The sequence below is a fragment of the Bubalus bubalis genome, chromosome 15, assembly GCF_019923935.1.
Source record: "Bubalus bubalis isolate 160015118507 breed Murrah chromosome 15, NDDB_SH_1, whole genome shotgun sequence".
Taxonomy (NCBI): domain Eukaryota; kingdom Metazoa; phylum Chordata; class Mammalia; order Artiodactyla; family Bovidae; genus Bubalus; species Bubalus bubalis.
The window spans coordinates 30,154,860-30,169,767 of record NC_059171.1 but is presented as its reverse complement, the minus strand read 5'-3'; the positions used below and the strand labels follow the sequence as shown (position 1 = coordinate 30,169,767).

Here is a 14,908-nt window from a genome sequence, read left to right as displayed (position 1 = left end):
GGGAGGTAAAAAGACTATGTTTCTGTTTCTTGAAAATAATCACCCAAAATCAATATGTATGCCAAAGAGGCATATTTTGAGGTGGTAAATTTTGGTCTATGAGTCTCTCATCTTACAGAACAAAGTAAGAAAATGGCCTTGTCAGTGGAAGAACATATGAGCTATTTGGTACCAAACAGTAGGTGATTCTTTGGTGGCTCAGAAGAATTTCAGATTCTTTACCATCTGGAGAGCAATGAGGGAGACCTGGGTTTAAGCCCTGGGTTGAGAAGATCCTTTGGAGAAGATCTCCTGGAGAAGGGAATGGCTGGCTACCCGCTCCAGGATTCTTGCCTGGAGAATTTGGTGGATAGATGAGCCTAGTGAGCTATAGTTTATAGGGTCACTCATGATTGAAGTGATTAACGCTTTCACTTTCAGTAAGAATTTAGGATGACCAGCTATTTATTAGGGTTGTATGAAAATGTTAGCTGCTCCAAACCAGAGGATCATGGGCAAGCTTACACCTTGTGACTATGGGTTAGAAAACATTGATATTCTAGAGAGTTGAGCTTGAGCAATGTGCCAAACTCTCCCACTGGAAGAGTCTCCCCATGCCATACACAAGAACCCAACTAACTGGCTATCTGCACAAATCATGAGTAGTCAAGATTATTTTCAGACACTCCTATTCCCTTTATGACCATATCCTCCTAATTATTAATTCAATGCTTATCTTTTCCATGTATGTATGCTTGTACATATATTTATATTTTCCATCATGTACATTTCCTTCATTCTATTTTCGTAAAACATATTTTCATCATGTACACATCCTTATGAAAATTGTTTTTTCCCTCTACATTATTTCTGAGATATACCAATGATAAGAGACATGTAGACTTAGTTCATTAATTTCTTTATGATATTCTATCATATGACTACAACAAGTAATTTGTAAATTTTTCTGATAGATATTTAGGTTAAGTTTTCTGTTAGGAATCATGATGATATAGCCATCCTTTTGAATGCTTTGTTGAATATATCTATTAGATTCTAAAATATCTGTATATCTAAGAGTGGTAATACTAGATCAAAGGATATAAACCTTTTGAATCTAACTACATATCCCCTAATTACTCCCAGAAAAGGCTATACCAATTTATATTCTCAACAGCATAGAAAGCATTTAATAACCTCCACATTTTCTGAGTTATAACTGACAAAAACATTGTACTAAATTTAGGTGTTTGTATGACATAATGATTTAATAAATGTATGTATTGCAAAATGATTACTATATTAATTCTATATAGCATCATCACCACTGCATATAGTTATAATTATTTTTTTCTTGTAATGAAAACTTGTTAAGATATATTCCCTTAGCAACTTTCAAATATAGAATATATATATATTCTTAAGTATTGTCACCATGCTGTATATTACATCCCTAGAGCATACTTATAACCGGAAGTTTGTACATTTCAGGGAGAAAAAAATTGTCCTCTATTCTTCTAGATTCTTCTAGCTGATCTAAGAATTAAATTGGTATGAGACAGATTAACAGGAGAAAATCAAACAAGTTTAATAATGTGTATACTTTGGAGAGACTTTTGAAAACTGAAAACCTTTTCCTGAGAACTAATTATCTTCATGCAAGTTCTCAAATGTATATACATAAAAATGTTCACAGTGCTCTCTTGCATTTTCTGTTGCTGTATTTTTTTTATTGGAATTTCTTGGTATTTTTGTTAATATTACTGTCACATAATTTACTTATTCCCTATTTTCTCTAGATTGGCTTTTATTTTTATAATTAAAAACAATTAAATAACTTATTAATTTTCATATTTTTCTCCTCTTCTATTATGAGCTTTTGAGGGCTGTGTATTTTCCTCAAAGTACCACTGTAGCTGCTTTGCAAATGTTGGGATATGTAGAGTTTTATTATTTTACAATTTTAATTTGTTCTAATTGTACTGCCTTTTGATTTTTCCTCTACTTAAGAGCTATTTACAAGTGCTTACAAGTCTTACAATAAATTTCAGCCCATACTTAATTATGAATTTCTAGCTTACTTGTACTGTGGTCAAATGTGTATGATTCCAGTTCTTGGTGTGTCTAAAGATTTGTTTTATGACCTCTATATGGTTAGTTTAACCATATAAAGCATACACACTCCCTGTGTGCTTGGAGAAGAGTGTCATCTAATTTATGGGTGCAGTTCTTTTTTAATATATATACTCATTAAATTAAGTTCTCTATGTATCTTTATTGATTATGTGTGTGCTTTGCCATTTAAAAAAACTGCTTGGTCTAGCAATTATTAAAATAGTTGGGGAAATCTATTATAATTTTTTGTAATTAATTAATTTTTCATCTTTTTCTTAAAATAGTGATTTTTTTTTTGCTATATTATTGGAACCCATTTTCGGGTACATATATACATATTTTTAATCTTATTTTGAGTTTTCTATTCCTTCTGCTTTTTTTCTTGTACTAGCACAAATTTCTCCTTTTATCAAAGTCATATAATTACTTGATATTTTATTGTTCATTTATTTCCTTATTTATTTACTGTGCACACTCCCATTTATGCCCGTCAATCCCTGTGCTGTGCTTAGTCGCTCAGTCATGTCTGACTCTTTGCATCCCCATGGACTGTAGCCCAGCAGTCTCCTCTGTCCATGGGATTTTCCAGGAAGAATACTGGAGTAGGTTGCCATGCCCTTCTCCGGAGGATCTTCCCAACCCAGGGATTGAACCATGTGATTGGACCCATTGCAGGCAGATTTTTTACCATCTGTGTCACCAGGGAAGCCCAAGAATACTAGAGTGGGTAACCTATCCCTTCTCCAGGGAAACTTCCCAACCCAGGAATAGAACCAGGGTCTCCTGAATTCTAGGTGGATTCTTTACCAGCTGAGCTACGTGGGAAGCCCCACTCAATCGCTACACATACACCAGAAAAACAAACTTCTTTAGAGCAAGAACTCTATTTACTGCTATACAATGAACTTATTAGAATAATGCCTACATACATAGTAATTGTTTGATAATTACTTAGCTGATTTTGAGTTGCTTAAAGAGGTGTTTTATATTTTAAATCAAGATATGATTAGAATAATAACATACTGAAATCTAAGGAAACTTAGAGACACATTCATGTCCTGTATTTTACAAATGAGAACTTGGCTTTTTAGGAATATCTGCAAAGTGATAGCTTTATAAACAAGACTCAGTTAAAAAGAGATAGAGAACTGTAAGCAAGTCAGTAAAGCTAGGCTCTATTGTGAGTTTGTATTTAACAAAGCATTTCCAGAGATTCATAGGATAACAGATACAGGAAGAACGCCACAAATACTACAATACTCAGGGCTGCTGCTGCTGCTGCTAAGTCTCTTCAGTCGTGTCCGACTCTGTGCGACCCCATAGATGGCAGTGCACCAGGCTCCACCATCCCTGGGATTCTCCAGGCAAGAACACTGGGGTGGGTTGCCATTTCCTTCTCCAATGCATGAAAGTGAAAAGTGAAAGTGAAGTGCAGATGATACTAATTTACTACAGAATTCTTTCTCATGGAAACTGGACTTGGCTTCACAATCCTTTCTCTCGTAATATCCATGTAGTCATTATTAAATCCATGTCATTTAGCACTTGAGATAAAATCTACTCACCATATCTTAAACTAAATGTATTGCCCTTCCTATTTCCCATCTTGGTCAATTTCTGTGTCCCATTATTTCTGAAAAGCTACAATTTATGCCACCACAGGAAAAAGGCCACTGATGCATTTTTTTAAAAGGACAATGTTAAGTACCTATTATGTACTTTACTCCAAGTACAGTTATTAGCTCTTTCAATACAGTATCTCTTTCTTTCCCATTAGCAAAAACACTTGTAAATGCAACAAAATGTTAACTAACAGCATTATTGGGTAGGTATTACTATACCTATTTTCAAATGATGAAACTGAGAATCAGATTGTTAAAGTGAATTGCAAATGATGGCATAAATTATCACTACCAATAAGAGTAAAGGAAAATAAAAATGTGAGTACAGGCAGAGAAATACATAAGCATTCCATGAACTACAGTCCATCTTGTACCCTGCAACTACTGCCTACCATCCTCGGTTACTACACCAGTGCCCATTTACACACAATTCCTTGAGGTCTTATTTTTATACTCAAGATGGTATTTCTTTACAATGTTATTGCTAAGTTTATGGTATTCCCGAAATCCAACCTAATTAACTCTGGACTGGCTCTCAAAACTCTCAACCCTCCCCATAGAATTTCATTCCCCACTTTAGGGTCTCCAGGATCTGTCTTTTCTTATCAGTCACCCTACTTTCTATTTTTATTTAAAAAAAAAAGTTAGCTCTTTAATTGCCTGGTTCTTTAAAACTGATAAAGTGGTCTTGTTGTTTATTTCTGCCATAGCCAAACAAACATGTCAAAATTTTCAAGATAAAATGTACACCTGCAAAAGAAATTGACATATAACTGGAGGTCCTGGATAGTAATAACTATTTGTTTTTCATTTGTAATCATGTTATATACTTTATTTTAAGCATGTTGATTTCTATTAGCTCTGAAAAAGTAAAGTTTTTAAGTCCCAACTCACTCCAAATACTGGTATTTATAGGTCTTTATTTAAAAAGCTATAGGTTCAGCACCTACTTCTACAGAGCTCACACCAGAGTATAGTTGCTATTGTTTGTGTTCATACTTATCTCTTCATTTCCCTCTTGAAAATACACTGAACCTTATTTTTGTTTATTTGCAAATACATAGGAGTTCTGCAAATAAAGCATTTGAATGGTGAACAAATGCTATAGTCAAACATTGCAAATACACAGCCTGCTAATAATAGAGATTCTGAAAGGAATACTACTTTTATTTACAAAAAGCAAATGCTATTTGGCAAAAACCACCACAATATTGTAAAGTAATTAGTCTCCAATTAAAATGTTTTTAAAAATCAAATGGTAGATATGCTCTAATGTTGTAGACAATAGTTGCTGCTGCTTCTGCTAAGTCGCTTCAGTGGTGTCCGACTGTGTGCGACCCCATAGACGGCAGCCCACCAGGCTCCCCTGTCCCTGGGATTCTCCAGGCAAGAACTTCACTGGAGTGGATTGCCATTTCCTTCTCCAATGCATGAAAGTGAAAAGTGAAAGTGAAGTCGCTCAGTCGTGTCCGACTCCTAGCAACCCCATGGACTGCAGCCTACCAGGCTCCTCCGTCCATGGGATTTTCCAGGCAAGAGTACTGGAGTGGAGTGCCATTGCCTTCTCTGTAGACAATAGTAAACTGAAATAAATAGATATTTGAAGGTAAGGGGAGATGTTTTATTAACTTGAAAGCAATGTCCCCAAAGAGTTTAAATCAACCTAGTCTCCAGTAGTCTTCCCTGAAGAATCCCCATGGACAGAGGAGCCTAGAAGGCTGCAGTTCTTGGGGTGGCAAAGAGTCGGACACGACTGAGTGACTATACACAGGTAAATTAATGTAATTTCAATGAGATACAATATTAAATGTATACTTGATAAACATTTTAGCTTAATGCTATCTTTTGCATTGTTTTGTATTAAGGTTATTTTTAATTATGTTAATAAGTATATTTTAAATATTTAATAGGTGTAACTCATAGGAGTGATGATTATATTATTTAAACAAAATATTTACATGAAGAAGAGAGTATAGATACAGTTTTGTGCTTCTGAAGGGGACTTCCTGGCAGCTGCTGTTTTATCTGATAGGTACCAAAAATCTGCAGTGAAAGATTTATGAATGGTTGTTTATATATGGGATAAGTTAGCCACCTGCTTCAAGAACCTTCAAATATAGTCAATTAGTTTCTGAATTAATATATCAATTTAAGGTAAGACATATCTTTTCATAGAGCAACCTATTACATTTCAGCTTTACTTTCAGGTATTTTTCAGCAATTATTTAATTTCCAATTGTTTAATCAACAGTATTTTCCAAAATAAAAGAAATACATCTGTGGTTTATATTTAATTTCCATAATGTGAACTATGGGTCTTCCAAAAGAAAGAGATCCTTTTGGGAATTACTATGATCTGAGGGGACTACAATGCATACACAGCTTGAAGGGAATTTAGCTCTTAGTTTCTAAGTTCATGCTAGCAGGTATATGCCCAATGGCACTATTCTGGAAATAAAAAGCAGCTGAATATTATATACTCTGGTGACATCTCAAAAATAAAAATAACATATAACTTATTATCTACAAAACAACACTATTCTTAATAATGGTCCTTTCATGAGTATATACCTGTATGTGGGAATAAACTTTGAAGTTTGTTAAAGACTAACCTTTAACAACAAAAATATTATGGTTCTTATTAGCCCAGGAAAAAAATGTATTTATAAACAAGTCATTAAGTATTAATTGAACAAACATTATTTAGTTATTGTCATGCCTGATGCAAAGCATGATAAAAACTTTATAATGATATAGATATTGTGCTTATTATAATTTCATCTATGTCTTCCTTAATAAAATGAAAACAAAAGCATGATAAAGCTTTAATTTTTCCTGTTGACTCTTCTTAGGGACACATATTTCAACTTTGTAATGTCAAAATTTTTCATTAAAATAAGCATTTACAATGCTTTAATTTCACCTGGAAATAATTCTGAAACAAATTTTTTGTAAGAGTGAAAAAATAGTCCATTGTTAAGATACAGGCTCCATTGCTTACAATCACTTCTGTCTTCCAGAAGACTGCTTCTAACATGCTTTACTTAGAGAATATAAGGCAAGGGACTCTTACCTGGGATCTAATCAGTAGGCAAGTTGTATTATTCATAAAAGTGAATTATTCATACAAATAAATTATTTTATTAAATTAATTATTCATTAAAATACTATCAATTTGCCTCACATTTTTTTTCCCAAAATTAAAATCATTTTTCCATCTGTTTCCTGGACCTTTAAGTAAGGATTCTCCATATGTTCTCAAAATTTCCAGATGCAATTGCTATGGCAAACACAGAAATAAACAAGTGCAGTATTATTCATAGAAAGCTATTCACTAAGAATTTAAAGCAATATGTAAACATAATAAAGAGATAAGTGAATCCTCTCAAAATGAGCCTAGCAATATAAAATTGTTGCAGAGGCAGTATTTTTAATTTATCAACCATGTTTCCCTTTACTCGAAAAGTAGGTTTGCATTATAGATTCACTAATATGTCACTGAAAATTTGGGGAGGAGGGTTCAGGATGGGGAACACATGTATACCTGTGGTGGATTCATTTTGATATTTGGCAAAACTAATACAATTATGTAAAGTTTAAAAATAAAATAAAATTAAATTAAAAAACAAACGAACAAACAAAAAAAGAAAATTTGGGGAAAACTTTAAAGAAGAAAAAACTAACTTTTCAAAAGATGGATGTTAGGCAGTTAGACATGTCAAAGAGATTAATCCTTCTAAATAGTAATTTCAATCCTTTCTTTTCCCTCAAGGGATTTAGTTCAATTTCATGAAGAACATAAATGATAGGTTGCTGTTACACCTAAAAATTACATTGCATTTTCTGCTTATGTAAGGACAGGATTAATGTTTTTCTGAAAAATTAAACAAACTAACCTCTGTACTACTAAAGCCTCTTTCTTAGTGACCAAAGAATCTACTGGTTGTTTTCCTTCTGTTATATGGGATACAAATTTCTTACGCTGTGTGTGTGTACATACATGTACATACCTTTGAAAGATCAAATTATTTAGTTTTGGTTGATGCTCAGAAATCAGGTTTATCTGACTTACAAGCTCCAGTATAACTTCTCCCCTTCATGTCTCTCATCCCCCTTTCACCTAGTCTGCCCATTAGCCCTCAGTGCTCAGTTTAGATGTCAGTTCTTCAGGAAGGTTCTGAATGCTGCTCCTTATACAAGACACATCACAACCACAAGTGTTTACTTAATGTAATTATTTTCTTGATAGACTGTAAAAGCCATGAAGGTTAGAATATTTTTTTATCACCATGGCTGTATTTCCAGTGTTACTTGGATAATGGGCTCTTAAGTAGTTTCTGGAAAGAAGGAAGGAAGGAAAGGAAGTGGGAATTTTTCATTTGGTATTCTATTAAAATCATTTAAATGTGTCTTTCCACCACTTCCTCTTTAGTTGAATTCAGAGAAATCTTGTGAAGTATGTTTCCTAAAGCATAAATTTCTTGTAATTTCCTGTAAGTGTTGAAGCACTTTGAACTCTGCAGACTTTAGCAAATGGAATAAAAATATTTTTCCTGTTAAAATTAATCACATTTTGATTAATTTATTATGATAATATAATTACTATAATAGCCAAACACCAAGATATTCTTGACTTAAATTACAAAGATTCTATGAGTCATATCCAAAGATATACCCATCTCCTGAATTCCCACTAACATAAGATAAATTCTAATGTAACAAATCACATTTGTTATCTTGAATTTGTGACAGCCCTTCAATGGCACCCCACTCCAGTACTCTTGCCTGGAAAATCCCATGGACGGAGGAGCCTGGTGGGCTGCAGTCCATGGGTCGCTGAGGGTCGGACACGACTGAGCGACTTCACTTTCACTTTTCACTTTCATGCATTGGAGAAGGAAATGGCAACCCACTCCAGTGTTCTTGCCTGGAGAATCCCAGGGATGGGGGAGCCTGGTGGGCTGCCGTCTATGCAGTCGAACAGAGTCAGACACGACTGAAGTGGCTTAGCAGTTACATTGTACATCTCTATTTATCTGCAATGATAATAAAATGTAAATATTCACGTGTTACCCAGATGTGGTATAACAAAAGTATTCTACCACTTATTTGCCAAAATGGATGAACTAATATATTTCTCCCATATTTTCAAAATATTCTGTCAGTCTCTTTAGTTTAAACAGTTCTTTGTTGTGAATGGAATTTACTTTTTAATTTACCTTTTACTATTACCTTTGAAAGTTCTTGGCTTTGATATAGACTGTGTCCAATAAGATCAAGATTTGGATATTATAAAGATTTTGCTATTATTTTTAATGGGCAGACCTCTGACAGATATGTGCGGAGTGAGTAGAGCAGGTAAGTTAAGAGAAATGGCTTCAGGGTGGAGACATAGGATCTTTTACTTTCTTCCTAGTGATTAACTGAAATTAGCATAGGCAGTAGTACTATATCTAAGTTCAGTTGCATGAAATGGAGTGTACTTTATTTGGGGGAAGATCTTTTAAATAATGAAATATTAAATAAACAAGTTCTTCTTTTCCAAAATAATTCATTTAAAATACTTATGCATGGTTGATAACACATAATTATAATAAACTCTGAAACCCTGTGTTAGACTATATATATTAGATACTAATTTTAATGAGAAGACCAATGAAGAATTTTATCTTTCTTTAACCAATATAAATCAACAAAACATCAGATATGGTTGAGGGCTACTTTGTACTTTTAGCTCTTAAGCAAAGGTAGAAAGGGTGTTGGTGCTTTCTGTCTATTTAGAGGCAGAGATGAAGATATACTGATAGTTTCCTAGAATGTGCTATTTTAAAATAATTCATTTTATATCAACATTACTTTACAGCAAAACTCCGAGAGTCCTGCTTTGATCCAGGCAATATAATGAATGGCACCAGACTGGGAATGGATTATAAATTAGGGTCAACAGTAACCTATTACTGTGATGCTGGTTACATTCTTCAAGGATATTCAACACTCACCTGTATCATGGGAGATGATGGAAGACCTGGATGGAATAGAGTCTTACCAAGTTGTCATGGTAAGAAAATACCTTTTGGCTGAGTTTTTATAATTAGAAAGAATCAATTAAAGCTACTTCTGTTTTTTTAACAAATCAACCATTTAACACATGATCTACAAGTGTGGTGTAGGCAATGCAGATTTTATCGAGGACTTTTTAACTGGTTTCTGTAAAGAAATGATTTTGGAAAAGTGCTTATATTCCCACGTGTCTCTAAAGCAATGTGCATGTTATAGTGGGCCAGCTCTCTGAGAGCGGGGATATTTTGTTCATTTTTTTTTATCTTAAGGATTTAAAGGAGTTCCTAAAACTTCAGGTTCTCAGGAAATATTGACTGAGTAATGAGGAAGAAATACATTGAAACTGTTATTTCAACAAAAGTAGATAAATGCAATAGCTAGAATATTATCAATAATCAGTGATAGATCTGAACCAAGGATATAGAGATACATACATTTCTCCTAAGAACTAAGTTGTTTAAAAGGAGTGACCAAGTCAAAGCTACTGAGGCAGCTCCAAAAGCACAAGGAAGACCCAAGTGTGCAAAAAGATGGAGAAATAACTAAAATTAGTTTCAGTAACATAATATCAGATGAAAGTTGTCAGATCTGCTACAGCTATAGTTAGTACAAGACCAGTGCATCAAATTCAGAGTGCTGAAGGATCTGACAATGATCATGGCCAGGAAAATATCACATATCTTAGAAAAAGTCTTAGGGAAAAATATATTCAAAAAGAGACTAAATATTTTTAAGATTAAGACAGTTAACAGAGGCACCTGAAACAGAAACATCATCCTCATTTGGGGATAGGGAATTTGTTAAGCAGTTAACCACAGTAAATAAGCAGCTCTTTCTAATGATTTTGAAGAGATGATCTAGTGTACAAACAAAGGAAAACTGTAGGAGTCACCAATTAACAATGAAATAAGTTTTAATGATCATGGTTCAGAAATTCATGAATACATATTTCTGGATAAATAGCTGGAGGAATTTATAAAATAAAGTGTATTTACTACTGTGAATTCAGTGGAACAAGAAAAACCAGCAACTCTGATTTGTTGATTAAAAGTTTGGATTTTTGGTGTCTAATGCACAAGGTTGTTTTTCTTGGTCATTTAATGTATTCACCTATGAGAATTATATATATATATATATATATATATATATATATATATATATACGATTTCTAACTAACACAAGTAATTTAACCTCTCTAAGCTTGTTCTTTTCATACTCTTCATGGGGTTCTCAAGGCAAGAATACTGAAGTGGTTTGTCATTCCCTTCTCCAGTGGACCACATTCTGTCAGATCTCTCCACCATGACCCGCCCATCTTAGGTTGTCCCACGGGCATGGCTTAGTTTCATTGAGTTAGACAAGGCTGTGGTCCTAGTGTGATTAGATTTACTAGTTTTCTGTGAGTATGGTTTCAGTGTGTTTGCCCTCTGATGCGCTCTTGCAACACTTACCATCTTACTTGGGTTTCTCTTACCTTGGGCGTGGGGTATATCTTCATTACTTTGCCAACAAAGGTTCGTCTAGTCAAGGCTATGGTTTTTCCTGTGGTCATGTATGGATATGAGAGTTGGACTGTGAAGAAGGCTGAGCACCGAAGAATTGATGCTTTTGAACTGTGGTGTTGGAGAAGACTCTTGAGAGTCCCTTGGACTGCAAGGAGATCCAACCAGTCCATTCTGAGGGGATCAGCCCTGGGATTTCTTTGGAAGGAATGATGCTAAAGCTGAAACTCCAGTACTTTGGCCACCTCATGCGAAGAGTTGACTCATTGGAAAAGACTCTGATGCTGGGAGGGATTGGGGGCAGGAGGAGAAGGGGACGACAGAGGATGAGATGGCTGGATGGCATCACTGACTCGATGGACGTGAGTCTGAGTGAACTCCGGGAGTTGGTGATGGACAGGGAGGCCTGGCGTGCTGTGATTCATGGGGTCGCAAAGAGTCAGACATGACTGAGCAACTCATCTGATCTGATCTGATCTGAAGCTTGTTCTTTGTGTTCATTTACTCAGTCATATCTGAATCTTTGTGACCCCACGGACTGTAGCCAGCCAGTCTCCTCTGTCTATGGGATTTCCCAGGCAAGAATACTGGAGTGGGTTGCCATTTCCTCCTCTTGGGCATCTTCCCCACCTAAGGATCAACCTGTGTCTCCTGCATCTCTTGACTTGGTGTGGGGGGTGGAGGTGCAGCTCTTGACCACTGAGCTGCTTGTGAGATTGTTGTCACTCATAACTAAAAGAAGAATGCTTGAAATCCTTACTTCAAAATGTTTTAAGAAATTAAAAAAAGGTAGATATCTACTAAATAGTCATTGATGCTTTAGAACAGTGGTGTTGGAGAATACTCTTGAGAGTCTCTTGGACTGCAATGAGATCAAACCAGTCAATCCTAAAGGAAAACGGTCCTGAATAATCATTGGAAGGACTGATGCTGAAGCTGAAACTCCAATATTCTAGCCACCTGATGCGAAGAACTGACTGCTTGGAAAAGACCCTGATGCTGGGAAAGATTGAAGGCAGGAGGAGAAGGGGATGACAGAGGATGTGATGGTTGGGTGGCATCACCGACTTGATGGACATGAGTTTGAGCAAGCTCTGGGAGTTGGTGGACAGGGAATACTGGTGTGCTGCAGTCCATGTGGTCACAAAGATTCAGAAATGACTGAACTGACTTGAGGTAATGATTTCATCTATTAGAAGATCAGATCAGATCAGTCGCTGAGTCATGTCCGACTCTTTGCGACTCCATGAATTGCAGCACGCCAGGCCACCCTCTCCATCACCAACTCCCAGAGTTCACTGAGACTCACGTCCCATGGAGTCCATGATGCCATCCAGCCATCTCATCCTCTGTTGTCCCCTTCTCCTCTTGCCCCCAATACCTCCCAGCATCAGAGTTTTTTCCAATGAGTCAACTCTTCGCATGAGGTGGCCATAGTACTGGAGTTTTAGCTTCAGCATCATTCCTTCCAAAGAAATCCCAGGGCTGATCTCCTTCAGAATGGACTGGTTGGATCTCCTTGCAGTCCAAGGGACTCTCAAGAGTCTTCTCCAACACCACAGTTCAAAAGCATCAATTCTTCAGCACTCAGCCTTCTTCATAGTCCAACTCTCACATCCGTACATGACCACAGGAAAAACCATAGCCTTGACTAGATGCACCTTGGTTGGCAAAGTAATGTCTCTGCTTTTGAATATGCTATCTAGGTTGGTCATAACATTTCTTCAAAGGAGTAAGCGTCTTTTAATTTCATGGCTGCAATCACCATCTGCAGTGATTTTGGAGACCAGAAAAATAAAGTCTGACACTGTTTCCATTGTTTCCCCATCTATTTCCCATGAAGGGATGGGACCGGATGCCATGATCTTCATTTTCTGAATGTTGAGCTTTAAGCCAACTTTTTCACTCTCCACTTTCACTTTCATCAAGAGGCTTTTTAGTTCCTCTTCACTTTCTGCCATACGGTTGGTGTCATCTGCATATCTGAGGTTATTGATATTTCTCCTGGCAATCTTGATTCCAGCTTGTGTTTCTTCCAGTCCAGTGTTTCTCATGATGTACTCTGCATATAAGTTAAATAAACAGGGTGACAATACAGAGCATTGACGAACTCCTTTTCCTATTTGGAACCAGTCTGTTGTTCCATGTCCAGTTCTAACTGTTGCTTCCTGGCCTGCATACAGGTTTCTCAAGAGGCAGATCAGGTGGTCTGGTATTCCCATCTCTTGAAGAATTTTCCACAGTTTATTGTGATCCACACAGTCAAAGGCTTTGGCATAGTCAATAAAGCAGAAATAGATGCTTTTCTGGAACTCTCTTGCTTTTTCCATGATCCAGCGGATGTTGGCAATTTGATCTCTGGTTCCTCTGCCTTTTCTAAAACCAGCTTGAACATCAGGAAGTTCACGGTTCACATATTGCTGAAGCCTGGCTTGGAGAGTTTTGAGCATTACTTTACTAGCATGTGAGATGAGTGCAATTGTGCGATAGTTTGAGCATTCTTTGGCATTGCCTTTCTTTGGGATTGGAATGAAAACTGACCTTTTCCAGTCCTGTGGCCACTGCTGAGTTTTCCAAATTTGCTGGCATATTGAGTGCAACACGTTCACAGCATCATCTTTCAGGATTTGGAATAGCTCAACTGGAATTCCATCACCTCCACTAGCTTTGTTCATAGTGATGCTTTCTAAGGCCCACTTAACTTCACATTCCAGGATGTCTGGCTCTAGGTCAGTGATCACACCATTGTGATTATCTGTGTTGTGAAGATCTTTTTGTACAGTTCTTCTGTGTATTCTTGCCACCTCTTCTTAATATCTTCTGCTTCTGTTAGGTCAATACCATTTCTGTCCTTTATCGAGCCCATCTTTGCATGAAATGTTCCTTTGGTATCTCTGATTTTCTTGAAGAGATCTCTAATCTTTCCCATTCTGTTGTTTTCCTCTATTTCTTTGCATTGATCGCTGAAGAAGGCTTTCTTATCTCTTATTGCTATTCTTTGAAACTCTGCATTTAGATGTTTATATCTTTCCTTTTCTCCTTTGCTTTTCGCTTCTCTTCTTTTCACAGCTATTTGTAAGGCCTCCCCAGACAGCCATTTTGCTTTTTTTCATTACAAGATAAAGGAAATAAAAAGGTAAGCAAATATTTGGATTTAATCCTGCCAAAGAGGAAAAAAAAATGATGACATGAAATTTTATGGAAAATGAAGAGAAAGAGTGATTTATTATCTTAGAATTTATATCCATACAAAAAGGAAATCCTTTTATAGGCAAAAAAGCATACTAAACTTAGAAAAGCACTTTTCAAAATTTACCGTCAGTAATCATTTAGAAACCATGGAAAATTTGCAGCATCAGACATGGAAAAACCAAAAATTTGATGGAGAAAACTCAAAAGGACACAGAAAACTATAGATCAAAAAGCTAAGTGTTAATCACTAGAATAAATGATTAAATAGATGTATTTCAGTGACTTAGATGGGAAAAGCTGGAGTACCAAAATATATACCATTCACAAAGAATATGCTCACCTAAGATAATCCTATTTATTTTCAACATTTCCAATGTTTCATAGGTCAATTATATCCTAATTAAGTGTATTTCATATATTTGATTGAACAGTCATATC

The 14,908-nt window shown here is 35.8% G+C and overlaps 1 protein-coding gene across 2 annotated transcripts in view; it reads left to right on the top strand.

Annotated features, from left to right (window-relative positions):
* Positions 1-14,908, top strand: part of CSMD3 (CUB and Sushi multiple domains 3) — a 1,458,322-nt gene that overhangs the window by 1,123,764 nt on the left and 319,650 nt on the right. For both annotated transcript variants that reach the window (XM_044928635.1, XM_025265188.2), the window contains one exon: positions 9,580-9,774. In XM_044928635.1, coding sequence (XP_044784570.1) covers positions 9,580-9,774 — 195 coding nt within the window. The remainder of the gene's footprint in view (positions 1-9,579; positions 9,775-14,908) is intronic.